The 17,739-nt window shown below is 48.9% G+C and overlaps 1 protein-coding gene across 2 annotated transcripts; it reads right to left on the reverse strand.

Annotated features, from left to right (window-relative positions):
• Positions 1 to 693: 693 nt before the first annotated feature.
• LOC142915352 (protein LSM14 homolog B-like) lies at positions 694 to 17,124 on the reverse strand. Of its 2 annotated transcripts, none has more exons than XM_076061192.1 (8): positions 16,916 to 17,124; positions 13,549 to 13,706; positions 11,839 to 12,046; positions 8,819 to 8,971; positions 7,949 to 8,101; positions 6,384 to 6,486; positions 4,945 to 5,185; positions 694 to 1,348 (listed from the first exon to the last, which is right to left on the reverse strand). In XM_076061192.1, exons 1-7 carry the CDS (start codon positions 17,034 to 17,036, stop codon positions 4,978 to 4,980), a joined length of 1,104 nt encoding a protein of 367 aa, XP_075917307.1. In that variant the 5' UTR covers positions 17,037 to 17,124; the 3' UTR covers positions 694 to 1,348; positions 4,945 to 4,977. The 2 variants fall into 2 exon arrangements, with proteins under 2 accessions (XP_075917307.1, XP_075917306.1); XM_076061191.1 differs by having other exon boundaries at positions 16,901 to 17,124.
• Between the last annotated feature and the right edge of the window lie 615 nt (positions 17,125 to 17,739).

Genomic DNA, 17,739 nt, shown 5'->3' on the forward strand with positions numbered 1-17,739 from the left:
CCACCTCCACGTCTGCGCTGCCAGCGGAGTGTTCTGCCCTCGAGGCCCCATCTCCCGTGTTGCGTGCGCTTCATTGCGGCCAGCCTGTAAATCACTATGCGCCCCTGCGACTTTTTAAAGCTGATTTTAGGGGGGGCCGCCGTGTAATCCGGCCTGGGGGGGGGGGGGGTCAGCCAATCTCCTGGCAACGGGAAACCGGGGGACATCCCTGCTAGGGGCCCTTCGGATGAAAGCCCGTGGGCCAGGCACCCCCCTTCGAGACCCTACGTGAGTGTGTGTGTGTGTTTAGTGGGAGTGTGCGTACGTTCGTGTGGAGGGGTGCGAGGGGATGGTGGCGCCGGCGGAGTTGCTCCGTTGCTGTGGCACCACAGTATCTATGGAATCGATAGTCATATCTATTTACTATAGTATTATCAGCTGACTATAGCAGTGTCTGCTTACTCTATAACAGTATTTAATTACTCTAAAGTAGCATCTACTCTGCAGCAGTATCTACCGACTCAACAGTAGTATATACCGACTCTATTGCAGTTAACTTCTTACTCAGAGTACCGTGGTGAGGCCTAGTCTCGTGCAGAGCCCCCGGCCTCGCCTAGATTGCCCAGCTGGCCGAGGTGGCACCTTGGCAGGCTGGGGCTGGGCTGCCACACCACGCTGCATAACATACCAAGCACAGATTCAATTTTCAAAATCGGCCCTCAAGCTGGAACAGATGCCTCAATTTATTGAAATGCACTTTACTTTTTTCAAATACAGCAACACCCCCCCTCCCACCATCCCCGATCCTGTTAAAGCCATGCATTGTACTACATTACGGACAAAGTTTACAGGAATCTAAAGCAATGCAGTAAAAATTCAACGAAGCAATGTTGTAAAGCTAACAGTTGGCCAACTTAATTATTTGCCGGCCATTTCACCAGAGCGAATGCACCGATATAAATTCCGCAACATTTAATGCTGCCTTGTGAAATACAAACACAACTCAATTAAATTGTCATGTCCATGCTCATTACAGCTTAGGACCGGTCGCACAAAATAACCAATTTTAGGAGACAATTAAAGCTTTAAAGTTAAGTCCGACTTTACAGAAATGTTTTACCACACCCATTAGACTAAAGTTTAAAACTATACTTACAATTATAAATGTGTAAAGTGTTCAACTAAACGAGGTGTGTATCTTATTTACACACCATAGACATTAAAAGAATCGCATATCAATTAACACAACCCACATACAGTCCTTGCACTACCCCTCTACGTAACGTTTCTTCAGACCCAACAAATTTTAACTTTTTAAATCAAGCAAACCCCCAATATATGTACACTCTGGGAGGAAGTTCTCTGCAACCTGCAACAACAAAAGCAAGCATTGCCGACATCAAGAAGCAAAACCAACAGATCATCGTCGACCCCACAAAGGGCTCCATTCTCATTTGGAGAATTTGGTTTGCATGGTCCCGATTTAGGCCAAGATTTGGTGACAAGGTGCCTCTCCAAACCATCCAATTCCCTTCGTCAATTTCTAAAATTGGGCACGAGAGCGTTGCCAACCAACTCCATTTGAAATAAACTACTCTACATTTGTATTTTACCAGGTAAGGCCCACGGAGCTATGCAGCGCTCTTTCCGGAGAGACATGGCCACTGTTCTGCCCCACGGCAGATATGGGGCTGTGTTTACACAGGAACTTCCTGATATGATGGTGTCGAGTTTGGTCACGTGACCTGGAAGTGACGCGTTAAGGGTCTCGAAGCGACGAGGCAAGGCAGGGGTGTCAGTCATTACAAAGAGTACAAAATGGAAGCACAATTAGCATCTCAGCGAAGACGGAAGCATCTGCTCATTGTGGGACTTTAAGAATCATTGTCTGCAAGTTCGTTTATCTCCATATATATAAAAGGCAAAGTTGTGAATGTGTGCCTGTTCAAAATGTTTAGCGTACTTCCCGACTTGCAACCAACTGGAAATTGGCCATGTGGGTACTTACCAGACTGTACACCACGCAAAAATGATAAAAAATACACTTTTTTTTTAGGGGGGGGGCGGGGAGCTCAATAATGTATAGATTTTTTGCACGGCAAGTGAGCTGTGGCGTCAAATCTGTCACGTGACCCTCGCATGTGGAAGCGTAACGCATTGCAGTGTAGTGGTTAGCGTTGTTTGTGTGTGTATGTGTCTGTGTGTCTGTGTGTGTGTGTATCTGTGTGTATCTGTGTGTGTGTGTGTAAGCGTAACGCATTGTAGTGTAGTGGTTAGCGCTACGCTGCGCTACGAACCCGGCGACCCGAGTTCGATTCCCGCTCACGGCCACCAAACGAGTAACTGCTTGGGTGTCAACATCGCCACTGGGGAGATAAAGGCGGCAGGGCGTGCTGCTGGCCACCAAACCCCTTCGTGTTCTTATAATTACTGGGACTCCTGTTATGTTAGGATTGCCGTTATAATGCTGTAAATGCCTTTATAATGCTGTTAAATTGTTACGATAAATATGGAGGCCTGGTTAACAACGAAGCCTGCCACTTGCATTATTGTGAATAGTTGTTTGTAATTAGATAAGTCGAGCCAGACTTGTGCCCATGTAACTTTAATGCATTCTTGAGAGCAAGGATGAAGATGTATCTCGTCTACAGTTCAGTGTTATGTGCAGCAGCGCTGTACATTTGGGCTGCAGTATGGTGATTACACAAAGTGACCTTATTGAACATAGTAGCTTATTCTCTTGTTGTAGAGCTATTCAGTGCTAATGTAGGTGCCTGGTCCATCCAGGACCTATGATTGAGATTCATGTTGTCCAAGACAATGTTATGATGTTGCAGTGTTAATTAATTATATTGATATTGCAAGTATTAACAGATGCTCTATTTTGTGTTGTGTTTTCCCATGAGTTTTATGTCGTTCTATTCGTTAAATACGTTGGAGTCGGATGGTCACCCTGGCTCTGAAGGTTTACTACTCGGACAGTGATGCAACGCAGCGTAGTGAGGCCGAGACAGCCACCACAAATGGATAGCTCAACGAAGTGGCTTATCGTGTAGACATTTATAGCAGCAAAATACTCTAAAACGCATGCTTTTAAAAACGTGGGAGGGAAAAAAAACAGGGGACCCGGAGAAAAATCCACATGACCACGGGGAGAACTTGCAAACTCCAAATATGCAGCAGGCGTCGGGGTTGGGATGGAACCCCAGACCTCCTGCTGCATACCAGGCAAAGTGAGTTAACATCTCCTAGCCACCGTGGCATCCAAATAGAATCGTCAAGAGGACATTCTGACACTTGAAGAAAACCTGTACCAATCTTGGCCATAACCATTCTTGTACCTCTTGATCTTCCAAACACGTGTAGAGGTGTTATGGGAGGGTGACACGCGGTTGTATAACGGTGGCCACAAACACGTCCGCTACGGTCACCACCCTGGGGGGCTGTGGGGGATGCTGTGATCACTCCCAGCCCCGCCCCTCAGTGAGAGACAGTATAAAAGGTGGCACCCGGGGAGCTGAGAGGCAGTTCAACTCAAGCAAGATGAAGAGCCAGTGAAGAACGAAGATTGACTAGCCAGACCCTGGAACTCCTTTGATTCGCTGACCTTCTGAGGGCCGGGCAAAGCAAGCCAGGGTGCGACACCGGAGCCGCGAGGGCCGATGTCCCTCTGAGGGCCGGACTCGTGTGGCTGGTGATCGGGACCTGCGCCGAAGCTGGGCCAGGTCAGATAGCCTCCCGGGAGAGGAACAGGATAGAGGGAACCAGGGAGCTAGCGTGGGCTAAAGCTCGGGGAACGTTTCCCTCTATAAACTACGGGTGAAGAGGCCGTTACCTCTTCAAGTATAAGACTCGCAACTGTAACAGAAGTGTCTGTAATAAATACGTGTTGCCTCAAGTAAACAGTCTCCGACGTCACTAAGGCCACTACACGTGTAGCCCTCCAGCAGGTCAGATCGTACAAAAGCATTAAATTTGACATGCGATTGATCGATAAAAAAAATCTAGTCATGTTTAAGATTTTATATAAATGATGATTGAGAAGTTTTTCACGATATAATACGCAAATTATATTATGTGAGCAAATGCGGTAGTGTACCCATACTCTTTGGTTCTATTCGGTAAAGTCACTCCAGCGCTGTCCTCGAGACAGCCTGATCCCTTCACCGAGAAGATGGTTTCAAATTAAGCAACCATTGGAAAGATGTTCTAAATCGAACTAAACATTAAACTAATTTTCAATGGTACAGTATATTTTTCAAGTAGTGGTACCCCAAACTTTCGCAGCTCTTAAAAATTCCCCATTCACACCATCAATAGGTAAACTCCCCCCCCCCCCCCGCCAAACGGCATGTTCACCCGCACGTACACCACCTCTATGCTAAGTCGGCCAATCAAATGCTAATTTTTATGCTAATTCCTTTGTCAAGGCACCTTGTTTCCTCGCACACAGCTTAAAGGTCGCGGTCTGAGCGTGGCTGTGTTTCACTCCAGCGCTGTCCTCGAGACAGCCTGATCCCTTCACCCGATGAAGGCCGCTTGTGTTGTGGCCGAAACGTCGTGATTTTTGTTGTTTTATTTTTTACCTACGTGGTGACTTTACCGAATAGAACCAAAGAGTATGGATCCTTGCAGTCACGAAAGCTTTAAATCTAGAAGTGTACCCATGGCTACAACCACGAGAAGGCGAGTAGAGTCAAGGATGTAATGAATGGGAAGAGGAATAGAAAGGGGTAGAGCAGACAAATGGAAAAATGGGATCAGAGACAATACCTTAAAAGGGTCTCTCTATCATCCTCCACGGAGCAGGGTATTTTCACAGGGGGGGGGTTTGGGGGCAGAGGGTAAGGGATTCAGCAGGGATGGCCACACAAGTCACGTGACTTCCTCAGGGAGGCACGAGCAGATTCTCGATATTTTTGTTTTGCAGCTTAACGGGAGTGCAGGAGCGGGAGCTGCCCTTACCTGCACGTGCTCCTCCTCCTCATCATCATCTGTCTAGGCCTGCACCTTGGCCGGCAGAGGAGACCGCACCCCTGCTTTGGGCATGCCCGGCCGCCCGTCCCCACCCCACAGGGTCCGGCGGTTGAGCCAGGACGCGTGGCCCCAACTGTGCCAGAAGCGGCGATTGCGCGCGGCCGGGAGGTTCTCCCCAAACGTCTGCATGTTCAAGCGCTGCTCCTCCGCCAACGTCACGCGGCAGTTCCTTACAAGATGGAAGGAAGGGGGTGGCGGGGGTTGTGAGCACAGCTGGTGCATCTTGCCAGTCATCTCAGTCTATCCATGGCCACCTGGGGTCTGTCCCATGACCTCCTGTCAGCGAGCCTTCGACATTCCACGTGTACCTTCACCGAGCAGTGAATGGCGCGTGTTGGTATTGGAGGTGGAGGGAGGAGATAAAGATGCAGTGCTACAACTTCTTGCTCGTGCCACTACTACTGGCAGAAGGGCCACAGTAAGTCACTCATTTTCATTTTGGCAAATATCGCAGTTTTTACACCGGCACACGAAAAATGCCTGCCACTTGTAAAACACGTCACGGGATTCTTTGAATGTTCCCTGCCAAGCAGCAGGCGTACATCCCTACGGTTAATGCGCCCGCAGTATTATAAATCAGAGCAGCCACTAGATTTGCACTGCGAATAGTTTTGTTGTTACGCGACAACGACTCTGTCTGACGCTCCGAGCAGTGGCTCACCCCACACCATGTTGAAGAGTGGCCTGTGGATGACGATAGATCACGGTACTACAGAATTGCTCGAGTGAACGCTAAACCCTACATTAGAGGTTCCCTGCACGGTTCCACACCATCCTGCGTTTTAGAGAAATGTTCGCCTCGTGCCCAGTCAAATAATTACACGGTTCTTCCTCTTATTTTCGAGCTAGGATTTTTTCCCGAATCAAGCGCAACACCGCAATTCACGCGGTGTGCATTTTCTGCGCAGAGTAATTAAAGTTAACGTCACACATTTGCAACGCCCCAAAGTTTCCAGATATTCAGGAGGCGTAGTCAACCGCATACGAGTGAGAAGGCAGCCAGCAACGGCACCAACAATTGCCCGAGATCTGTCATCCTATATTAGGATGGTTAGGCCCACTCCATTTGTGAGTTTTTATTACACGAGGGACGAAACCAAAGAAAACCCACACGTGCAAAGGTGGGAGAGTGAATGGGGGGGGAACAGCAACCCCATCTCCGTACAGATGGAGATGAATCAACATGCTGTACTGCTACCTCCTGGCAAGTCGGTGCACATGGCAGAAGATTGTGAACCACCAACCCGTTGCCTCCTCCAGGCGCTGTATATAAAGGTGTGCCGCCACCACTGCCCGTCCGAGACCATCAACCCCGCGATGAGCAAGGAGACCCAATTAAAAATCACAAGTGGCAGAAATGCCATTACCTGCCGCCATCTTCGGAAATGTTGTCAAAGAAGCATCTTGTTTTGTCGTAGAAGCATTTGTCAGGAAACACGGCAGAGCTCCTGCTGGGACCCCTCTGCATGTCTGCAGCACAAAGGGAGACGTCAATGTCAGAAACTAATTAAGGGATGGCCTGGACAATTAAAGACAAAGATCCCCACCCCGTTTCGCTTCAGACTATCGGGGCAAGTGCTCTTAGTGAGTGGCACCCCGAGGCCGGCACGGCACACGAAGGCATGGGTGGGCCTAGCACCATGCCCGGCCACCTTCGTCTCCCTCATGGCGATGGCTGAGGTGAGCCACTAGAGGGGGGCGATGGTACAGATTTGTTGAACCAAACTTTTCAACAGAAGACGCCGTGGCAGCAGTGGCAACAGGCCACCGTGATGGACGCTCGTGGAGATTGCTCCTCGTGAACAAAAATTGTCAAAAGTGCATCATGGTCCTAAAGGGACCAACATTTAGTACAGGGGATTCTCCAAAAATGTTTACCATTTGTTAAAATACAACCATTCACCAATGCGAGTCAGGGCTAAAACAATAAGACCATAAACTTTGCATTATATTTCAGGCCCATCAAGCTATATGGCTCTTTTTCAGAAGAGACCTGGCCACAAATGATAGCTCAACGAAGTGGCTTATTACATGAAAATTTCTGGCAGGTAAACTCCAATAAGTGCACGTTGATTCTAAAATGTGGAGGGAAAAACCAGATGACTCAGAGAAAACAGGTTTTTTTGGGTTAGATCGTGATCCAACCCAAAAAAAAATCTATCATGGATGATATTGGTCGCAAAAGCCTACATGTTCAACCGACCCAGAGAAAAATCCACACTACCACGGGGAGAGAGACGCATGCAAACTCCAAATATACAATGGTCAGGGTTTTGGTGAAACCCACGAGGCAAGGTAGCCCCCCCCCCCCCCCCCCCCCACAGCCGCCTAATAATTTGTTGGCACAAGAGAGGCGGTGTAAGACAAATCCACTGTTGCACTGCACATCCATGCTTTACATTATCCAAGCTCCACTCTTTCTGCAACCCACACCTGACCAGAGTGATGCGAGGCCCTCACCCACAAGTGCAGTGACAGCCAAGCTTACTAAAGGCTGTCACATGCGGAGAGTTTCTCAAGTTATCATTCCTCACGATTACTCTAACTCGTATGAAAAAAAGGGCCTAATAAAAATGTCCACATAAGCTACTTCAGTGGGCTATCATTTGTGCCCAGGTCGCTTCTGAAAAAGCGAATAGCTCATTGATCTTTACCTGGTAAGACAAGATTAGTTGATTTTTATTTTTTCCAGCGATTTGTTCACTTGACCTATAGACTGTGCACTCCCATCGTGTTTTTGTATTGTATGTTGTTACATTCTGACCCGCCCCTACTGAACATCTGTGGACAAAAAAACCTTTGTAGCGCATCGAAATCCCCCAGTGGACAAATAAATATTCTGATTCTAAAAGGAGACATCCCACAGGAGTGGTGGTGGTGGTGTGAAACCGGGTCCCTCAAAGTGCTCCTTTTAAAAAAAAAGGTCCACCACCTTCTCCTTGCTTGGCCTTGTTGTTCTGGAACTCCTTGTCCAGCTCCTCGCGGTCCAGCTGCGCGTTGCTGCTCTCAAAGTCAAACTCCGCCTGAAACTCATCGCCCAGGTTCAGGGCCTGTGCCTTCTGGGGGCGCCCATGGCGGCTCGAGCCTGCGGGGAGAGAAAAATAAACGGCAGCTCGGTTTGTGATCCACCAACGCCGCGGTGGTGGCGGTGGTGAGATGTTAACTACCTAGCCTGGTACGCAAGAGCTCGTGGGTTCTATCCCGACCCCCTGCTGTATACTTGGAAGTTTGCATGTTCTCCCCAAATGTGAAACATTTCCTGCAAACTTTCTCCATTGGAATAATGCATCAATGAGTACACCCTGCTGCAAAGAAAAAAACACTTTTGCTGTACCCTCATGGACAAATGTGAGTCTCTTACTTTCGACCCAGGTTTCCTGGGTAAATATTCACGACCATAAAAAAATAGCGCACCGGCTGCCCGGTATTCAGGTCGGCACCAGCGGCCAAGAATCTGTTATTCTCTCCGCCCTCTGCAAATGTTCAAAAGGCCATTGCCAAAGTCCAGGCTAATGCACCGCGTCGCCTTTGAGGCAACGTCAGTGATAAAAGCGGCAAGGGGTTTTTTGCCTTCCCACTGCGATTTACAAAGCCCCACGACGAATGCGTCCACAAAAGCTGTGCACGGCGAGCCTTCAATACGCAAACGCATTAATTAGTCTCCGTCGGTACGAGACGCCGACTGTAAATTGGGACACGTTGCTTCAAAACGAACTTACAAATTTGATGAAAAGATGAATGACGGCATGGGGGGGTGGCGGGTGGGGAGGGCGAACACCACCCACACCACCCGTAGCCGTACCTGCAATCTGCTTCACGGGGGCCCTCCGCCACCGCCGCCGCCGCCGGGGCGCCGTCTGCACCCCCCGCTCCACCGTGCCGCTCTTCCTCGCCGGCTGCTGCGGCGTGGCGTTGACGCGCGCAGCGGCCGCGCCGGCCGTGGGCGCTGCCGCACCTGTGGGCGATGGGCACAGCCGGCGCGCACCCACCGGTCGTCTCGGTTCGTCAGCCCGTCGGGGGGGGGCCACGTGGGACCCTCCCGGTGCCTCCCGGCAACGACCGGCGACACTTCATCTGGCACGGGCGCCGTGGTGACGTCACCGTCACTTAGTGGCGAAAGGCGGCTGTTGGTATTATGGGGCGGGGGGGGGCGTTCTACAACAGCTGTGTGGGCAAGACACAAGTGCCATAGCCCTCCATCACCCATCGTGGTGTCAGTGTCATCATCATAATTACCACCACCACCCCTCCCCCCCTATCGTTCCTCACGACTGCAGGTCACACGTTTGTGTTGTCACCAGGCAGAGGGGCTCACCGCACACAAATCCCAGCGTATCCGAGCGTGCCATTTTTACGTCGCTTCGAGCGAGGCCGTCAAAACCGCACAGATCACTCAGCGGCCAAGCGCAGCGTTTGCCGACCACCCCGTTTGCGTCTCCAACATTTTCGAAAAGGAAACTCCGCTTTCATTTGCTCTTGATGCAACCAATTGCCATAGCCACGTAGGTAAAAAATAAAATAACAAAAATCACGACGTTTCGGCCACAACACAAGCGGCCTTCCTCAGGTGAAGGGACGAGACTGTCTGGAAGACAGCGCTGTCCTCCAGACAGTCTCGTCCCTTCACCTGAGGAAGGCCGCTTGTGTTGTGGCCGAAACGTCGTGATTTTTGTTATTTTATTTTTTACCTACGTGACTTTACCCAATAGAACCAAAGAGTATGGATCCTAGCAGTCACGAAAGCTTTAAATCTAGAATTGCCATAGCACCACCATTCATATATTTTGTCAAAAATGATGATTTCGCACGGGTTTAAAATATAAAAATATTAGCACACGTTTGTCGTTAGGGGCGTTTGCGCGCAACTTTTATGGGTCGGGCAGCATTACATTGGGGGGGTGTTAACATTAATAAACGAGACGGTGGAACGAGGGTCACCGGGGCTCTTGTCCACAAGCCACGACAGACTTCACGACTCGTCCTCCCACCTGCAGAGGGAGGCCTCGGCTGCACCAACACGGGCGGCACGAGGATTCACGACGCTTCCGTTAAAGTCGGTGGCTGTTGTAACCTTTGCCGCAGCCTTGCAACCCCTTTGGTTCCCAATCGTTCACAAACAACGTGCAACGTCAACAGACGTAAGGGGTTTGATGAAACAAAGCGGTTGCACTCGGCCCGCGCGCCCGCGCCCAATCTGTATTTCGATGATATACCTTCGAAAGAAATCCCCAGAAAGGGGATCTTGCAACCCCCAAGGGGTGCGTGCACCCCTGGGTTAAGAACCACTGGGCGAGACGATCGTGGGGTAACACAGTAATATCAATTTCCAACTCACACCCCTTTCACGTCGTCGCTTTATTATGAACACCGCTAACACAATTTACGTCGGTGACAGCATCGATCCTTTCTCGTATCCCCATCGCCTCTTGCTTCACCTACCCTGTAAACTACCCTGTGGTGTCGCGCGCATGACGACATGTACTGTGCTTTCGATAACAAAATACATTATTGATGTACGGTATTTTGGGAAAAAATTGCTTAAATTTACGTCGCACATTTCAGGAACGCATCACCAATGTAAATTGGGGTACTGCTCTACAATGCCCAATGTTCTGCTACACCATCTGCCACCCAATAAATCAAATTTGTCACCTGGAGCACCACACCAATTTATGTGGTTTCGGCAAACCAGAATGTTGAAAAAAACCCAAAAAAACAATCATATTTCCGTACGACGTCTCATTGGACATTACAAAATCGGGCATCAGGTGTTTGGTAAAAGATGCAGGTGGAGATCCGATCAGAAATCCTCTCTTCTCTCAATACCCAGCCAGTGAACAGGGTGGCCACAACCTCAGCACCACGATAGCACCTCGTTGAGATCAATATAGCAAGTTGCCTCTGGCAACCTCGTTTCTCACAAAACCACAGATTTTAAAAAAGAAAGTCTTCGTTCATCATCGCCATGGAGAAATGCATCGTGCAGGACCTTGAAGCCGCAATTAAATTTTGTTGGTGCAAATCTTAATTGGGTTAAGTTGTGGAAGAGGGGTAATTTTAAAAGTTTTTATTTTTTATCAGGCAAGACACCGAGCTATATTTGCACTTTTTCAGAAGCCACTTTACCACAAATGATCATTGAATAAAGCGGCTTTCTTGATAAACGCCGTTATTGCAAACAACAAAACCCATTTAGCACCACATTTGTATTATCTCGTGGTAGAAGAGTGGCTCTCGCACAACTACGAACCCAACGACGCAAAAAATAACTCGATTTTCAGCCACATCACGAGCGAATTATATCCAAATCGGTGGCTGGCTCCCCACCTTCCCATTCACCACAACCGCACAAGTGAAGCGTGGCAGGTGAAATAACCACCCCACCCCGCATGACAAGACAGCGCGGCCTTCGCCGAGCAGTTCATTGACAGGGCACCAAATAATAACGCTTTAAATGACGGGTTATTTTGAAAAGGCGACAATTTAAAATACAATCACTGGGTATCACCATCAAGCGCAAAGTAAAAACAAAAATGCTCGTCCGCATGCACTACGCATTATCATCATCATCGAGCTGTTATACACAGAGCCTTTTATTTTCCTGCATGCGCTTACGGAAATAATTCCATGAAGATAGCTGCAACTCAACTGCGTTCAATTAAGATCGCATTGAAATCACGCAGTTGCCTCTAAACGAGCAAAAGGCGAAAACGACCCGAGGCAAGGCCACTGGGCAACGGAAACCACGTGGCATTAAGAGGGCAAAGGTGCAGCCCTGCAGTGCCGATGTTTACCGCACACCGCACCCCCCCCCTCCCGTACCCGCAGCTCCTCCGTACGCAGGCTGCACGAAGGGACGGTGCCCGACCGCTGTGGCCCAGGCGTCGTGCCGCGCGTGGCCCGGGTGGCCGCCCGTGGCACCGCGGGGGGGTCCGGTCGGCGTGCCCGGCGCGGAGTGGCAGCTCGCCGCCGCTCCGATACCGCGCGCGTGGCAGCGAGCAGCGGCCCCCCCCGGGGTGCCCGGCGAGGACTGGACGGGGGGTGAGGGTGGGTTAGGCAGCGATTAGAACAAATCACGACGGACGACGTACGCATGTCAAACTTCTTATGCACCTTCTTGGTTCTTTCGGTAAAGTCACCACCACGTAGAAGGGAAACAATAAAATAATAAAAATATAAAACTTTAAAATTCTCACGACGTTTCGACTGCAACACAAGCAATCATCATCAGGTGTAAAAACCACAGCAAGACATTTTTTTTTAAAAAGTGGCGGGTTTTTTTTTTACGTTAGCACCACGGAGAGCGATTTGGCAGTTATTCAGATGGACGAGTCCATCTATGTTCGGAAAAGAGGAGGGGGGAGACGAAAATAATGGATGCGGTCTGAAAGCCACCGTAAGCGTGAACAATCAATTAAGACCCGAAATGGTTTATCAAATCCTTCCAATGATTGCTAAGCCAGAATTCCTTCCTCTCGGTTGAAATTGTCTCTGTGTTTGTATATGTGGATAGCCTCATGAACGAATCTCTCATGGTAGCCAGATGGCTTACAGAGAACCTCTGGTCTTAGGAGGGATAATTGCGATGTCATCACCCGAGAGCCAACCAGGTGCCAAGGGTTGCGCAATTCAGCCACTGGCACGCTGGCACCCGGGCTCGGATCTTGGTAGCCTCCTCCATCTCCTCCTCCTCAACCTGTAAAAACCCTCCACAGCTACCACTGTTAGCTAACTATTGTAACTCTCAAATGCAACTTTCATCAAGCCCCCCGAGTGTGAAGTGCAGTCTCCAACCTCGTATTCTCCACCATCTCTGGCTTCCTCGATTCCAGTGCCGTGAAGGGAAAATTTGCCCGAAATGCAGCCGATCAGCGTTGACTTTTTTTTCCACATTTTGTCAACATGTTGCCAAAGATGTCCCTTAAAGGCTTAAAGGACGTTCGGGGCAAGTGCAGTGCGAGCAACTACGAGGCCGGCAAAGCACACGGAGGAGGTGGGGAAGCCAGCACCACGCCCGACCGCCTTCTCCCAAGTGGCGATGTTTATACATCGCATCAGGTGCTCATTGGATAGACCTCAGGAAAAGCCCGGGACCGTTTCAGATAATTGTCACCTGGCGTTGGCCGTAAGTGGGAATCAAACCCCGGTGGGTCGTAGGCGGGTTTGTGGTGCAGCGCATCAACCACTGTGCCACCGCTCCCCTAAACCATGGCAAGATGTTAACTACCTCGCCTGGAATACAACAGGTCGTGGGGTTTGATCCAGACCCCCGACGCCTGCATATTTTTGGAGTTTGCAACGTCCTCCCCCGTGGTCACGTGGATTTCTCTGGGTCATCCAGTTTCTACCTCCACGTTTTAGAACCGACGTGCATTTGGAGCATTTGGCTGCTGGAAATGTCCACGCGATAAGCCGCTTCGTTGAGCAAATCATTTGTGGCCAGGTCGCTTCTGAAAAGAGAGTTAAGTAGCTCGGTGGGCCTTACATGGTACAATAAATAGTTGAATGGTAAAGAGCGCCTGCACCTCTCACCTGCACCATGGCCACGTCGTGGTGCAGAGCGGACAGCATGTACTCGCACGGGGTCAAGTCCTTGATCTCGCTGACGCGAAAGACGATGTATTCGAAGACCTCCTCGCGAGGGGCAATGGGACGGTCGGCGGGGCGCCCCTCCGTCCCGCGCAAGCGCACTGCGCACACACAAAGACGCCCGCCGCCGGTACAGACCTCCACGTACCCGTTTGGTCAAGCGTTGTTACGGTCGAGAGCACCTATGCAGGTCGGAGCAGGTGCGTGGTTGTGGGTTTTGGGCGCCACTGTGGTGAGAAGTTAACTACCTCGCCTGGTATATATCGAAGGTCATGCGTTTCATCCCAACCCTGACAACACCTGCTGTATATTTGGAGTCAGCAAGGTTTTCTCTTCCCATGGGTCGAGTGGATTTCCCCCCCCCCCCTCCTCCAGGTCCTTCGATAAGCCACTTCGTTGCGTTACCTACCATTTGTGGGGAGGTCGCTTCTGAAAGAGCAGTATAGTAAGTGGGCCTTACCCGCAACCTAAACAATTGTTTAAAATAGTTTCTAGCTGGTTCAGCTACCTTCATCCTCCCCAGTGCTGATTTAATCATCTTTTTTACTAACACACCGCACCAGGTAACTTCACTTGAAGGCAGTCTACCTACACGAAAACCAGAATGAGTTGGGATACAAGGCCACCACCGACGACGTTGTCTGTAGCCAGGAATCAAATCTAGCTCGCGGGGTTCCGAGCTGCACACATTTCTCAACTCTGCAAGCCAAAAATTGAGATTCATTTATTTCCTGCCAGAAGCTGTATTAAATATTCTTGTTTCTTTCGGTAAAGTCACGTAGAACGGAAATAATAAAAATAAAACATAATAAAATAAAAATGAAATTTATTTTATTTTTATTTAAATAAAATATAAATGAAATTTATTTTATATGTATTTTATTATGTCTTAGCTGTATTAAAACCAACCAATAGCCCGTCATCCATAAGCCATATGCCTGCAGGTATTGAATGTTTATGGGTATCAACATCACAAATCCCTATCATCACCGTCGCAAAGAAGTTCTCCATTGTGCCAATTTAATCCAGACAGGTGCCGTTGGCCCAGATCTGTGAACGAAGGCAAAAATGAATCTGGAACATTTCCAAATTAACTGTTTTGGGGCCTCTTCTTTGGTTCTTTCGGTAAAGTCACCACGTAGAATGAGAATAAAATAATAAATTGATAAAATAAAATAACACAATAATATTCTCACGACGTTTCGGCCACAACACAAGCGGCCTTCATCAGGTGAAGGGGTCGAGACTGTCTGGTAGGACAGCGCTGGAGTGTTTTGGGGCCGTCCAGAAATGACGTCACGCACCTGGGGGGGGGGTCAGACATTTGTGACGACGTGTGACGACTGGGGGGGGGGGGGGGGAGTTTGATAAATGTGATGTCACATCAAAATGCGCAACTTTAAATATAGACAACACGTTCCACTTAATTAGACTTTTTAATGTTTTCTCCTACAAGATCAGAGTGCAGCGGCACATTAAATACGCACTACAATGACAACAATAGTTTAAAGCGATTTGAAGTGTGTTTTATTTTGGCGGGGGGGAGGGGGCAGAGCTTTGTGACGTCATATTTGAGGGCGGGGGGGGGGTCAAAAAAATCGTTCAGAATCGCGTGACGTCATTTATGGACGGCCCCTTAAGCGGCACCCTGCCGGGCTTTTTGGCCGGGGTCACGCGCCGTCTATGACCAGCCGCATCTTATTGCCCTGTGACTACCGACCCGGCTTCAACACTTGATTTTTGCACGCAGCGTTTTAATACGTTGTTTTTGTGTGGAATTATTTGCTGGTTTATTCCAGAATGTTTCTGTTACGCGTCGTCGCTTTAAGATGTTCTGTGTTCAAATTTTGTTTGTTGCGGTTGCACCCCGACTTAAGATGCTCGCATGGCTCACAGGACTATACCTAATAAATGAAACTTGAACACGCGCACGCACCGAAACCACAAACTTGTTCAGGTCAACGGGGTTAATCGCGCGTTCGTGTTGGCATAGCTGTCAACCCCTTATCAGTGCCCCTAGATTGTTACAGATCGATTCAAACCCTTATTGGTCACCCCCTGCCCTTATAAATATCAACGTTTAGACAACGAGGTCCCGTCGCAAGGGAGAAACGCAAACAGACGGACGAAACAATGTGTGCCCGTATTGAAACGGCTGTGCACCCAATAACCTTCGTTGAAAAATACTTGAAACCACTGCGACCCAGAATCAGCAAGAACCTCAGAACATTCGTGATTAAGCGGGTGACGAGTTGAAGAACTTTGCCCCAGCACAGCTAGAGGCGCCGGCCATAAATGACGTCGCGCGATTTTGGACGATTTTTGCCACCCCCCCCCCCCCCAAAAAAAATATATAAAACACGCTTCAAATCTCTTTAAACTATTATCATTGTAGTGCGTATTTAATGTGGCGCTGCACTCCGATGTTGAAGGTGAAAACATTTATTAACAAGTCTATTTGATTAAGTAGAACGTTTCGATTTAAAGCTTTCGTGACTGCAGGGATTCATCTTATTGGCTCTTTCGGTAAAGTCACGTAGAATGGAAATAAAATAATAAAAATAAAACATAATAAAATAACATTTTATTTTATTAAAAAAAAATAATAAAACATTATACAATTTTCTTAACAATAAAATGTTATTGCTTTATTTTTATTATTTTATTTCCATTCTATGTGACTTTACCGAAAGAACCAAGAAGATAAGTAGAACGTGTTCTCTATATTTAAAGTTGCGAATTTTCATGTGACGTCACATTTCTCAACTCCCCACCGCCCCTCGTCACACATCGTCACAAATGTCTGACCCCCACGTGACGCATCAATGGCTGTCATTTTAAACATTTCTGGGCAATTCCCACTGAGATTAAGGACTCTCTTACAAATCCAGGTTAATTGAAAACACAAAAGTACATACAGCAATCCAATACAATCATGATTTAATTTAGTTGTTTTCATTTTTTTTAACCTACGTGACGTTACCGAAAAAAAACAAAGACTATCTTGTCGTTTGAGCATCTTAACACCTCCTGTTTGATTGCCCTGAAAAGGGTCAAACCCCTCCTTAAAACCCCCCCCACACATTGACCCCACGACACCCACACCAATCTGTCCAGAAGGCGACAACGTCGCCGACACGTTCACCTCCTCCTGGCAAACTTTCCCCAGCCCCAAGGCCTCCTCCTGCTGCTGCTGCCCGAGCGAGTCGCCTGTTAGGACGACTCAAGCGGCTTCATTAAACCCCTAACCCGCAGCTTCGGGGTGTCCACAGTCGCCCCGTGAACCACCCCTCACCCCCCAGTGCGTAACCTTTCGCCAAGACGACGGTGGAGTCGTCCGTGTTGATGTCACAGAGGATGCCCTCGTAGCGGATGCCCGCCATGGAGAGCAAGCTCATCCTGACGCCCATGCAGGCCGCCCAAGTGGCCATGGTCGCCGGCTCTGGCTACGGGCGACGAGAGGGGCTGGTGGGGCCGCCTTGGTGGGGCCGGGCAGGAGGAGGGGGGGGAGGGGGGAACTTGGCCCGGATCGTGAGACGACGACGATGGTGATGATGGTGGTGGTGTTGATGGTGTTGATGTTGATGGTGGTGGTGTTGATGGTGGTGGTGTTGATGGTGGTGGTGTTGATGGTGGTGGTGTTGATGATGATGGTGGTGTTGTTTATGGTGGTGGTGTTGATGATGTTGGTGGTGTTGATGATGATGGTCTTGTTGATGGTGGTGGTGTTGATGGTGGTGGTGGTGTTGTTGATGTTGGTGGTGTTGATGATGGTGTTGTTGATGGTGGTGTTGATGGTGGTGGTGTTGATGGTGGTGGTGGTGTTGATGGTGGTGTTGATGATGATGGTGTTGATGATGATGGTGGTGTTAATGATGATGTTGATGATGGTGGTGTTGTTGATGATGGTGTTGATGATGGTGGTGTTGATGATGATGATGGTGTTGATGATGGTGATGTTGATGATGGTGATGTTGATGATGGTGGTGGTGTTGATGATGATGGTGGTGTTGATGATGGTGGTGTTTATGATGATGATGGTGTTGTTGTTGATGGTGATGTTGATGGTGTTGATGATGATGGTGATGATGATGGTGGTGTTGTTGATGATGATGGTGTTAATGATGGTGGTGT

Source organism: Petromyzon marinus, unplaced genomic scaffold (genome assembly GCF_048934315.1).
Source record: "Petromyzon marinus isolate PM22_M1 ecotype Great Lakes invasive population unplaced genomic scaffold, UKy_Petmar_22M1.pri1.0 PM_G_Scaffold_3, whole genome shotgun sequence".
Lineage (NCBI taxonomy): Eukaryota > Metazoa > Chordata > Hyperoartia > Petromyzontiformes > Petromyzontidae > Petromyzon > Petromyzon marinus.

Excerpts from the sequence above, each read along its gene's own strand:
- LOC142915352 (XM_076061191.1), bottom strand. The coding sequence starts at position 17,036 with ATGGCCACTTGGGCGGCCTGCATGGGCGTCAGGATGAGCTTGCTCTCC. Across the intron at positions 12,047-13,548 it reads ACGACGTGGCCATGGTGCAG|TCCTCGCCGGGCACCCCGGG; the intron begins GTGAGAGGTGCA and ends CCCCCCGTCCAG. Across the intron at positions 5,186-6,383 it reads ATTTCCGAAGATGGCGGCAG|GAACTGCCGCGTGACGTTGG; the intron begins GTAATGGCATTT and ends CCATCTTGTAAG.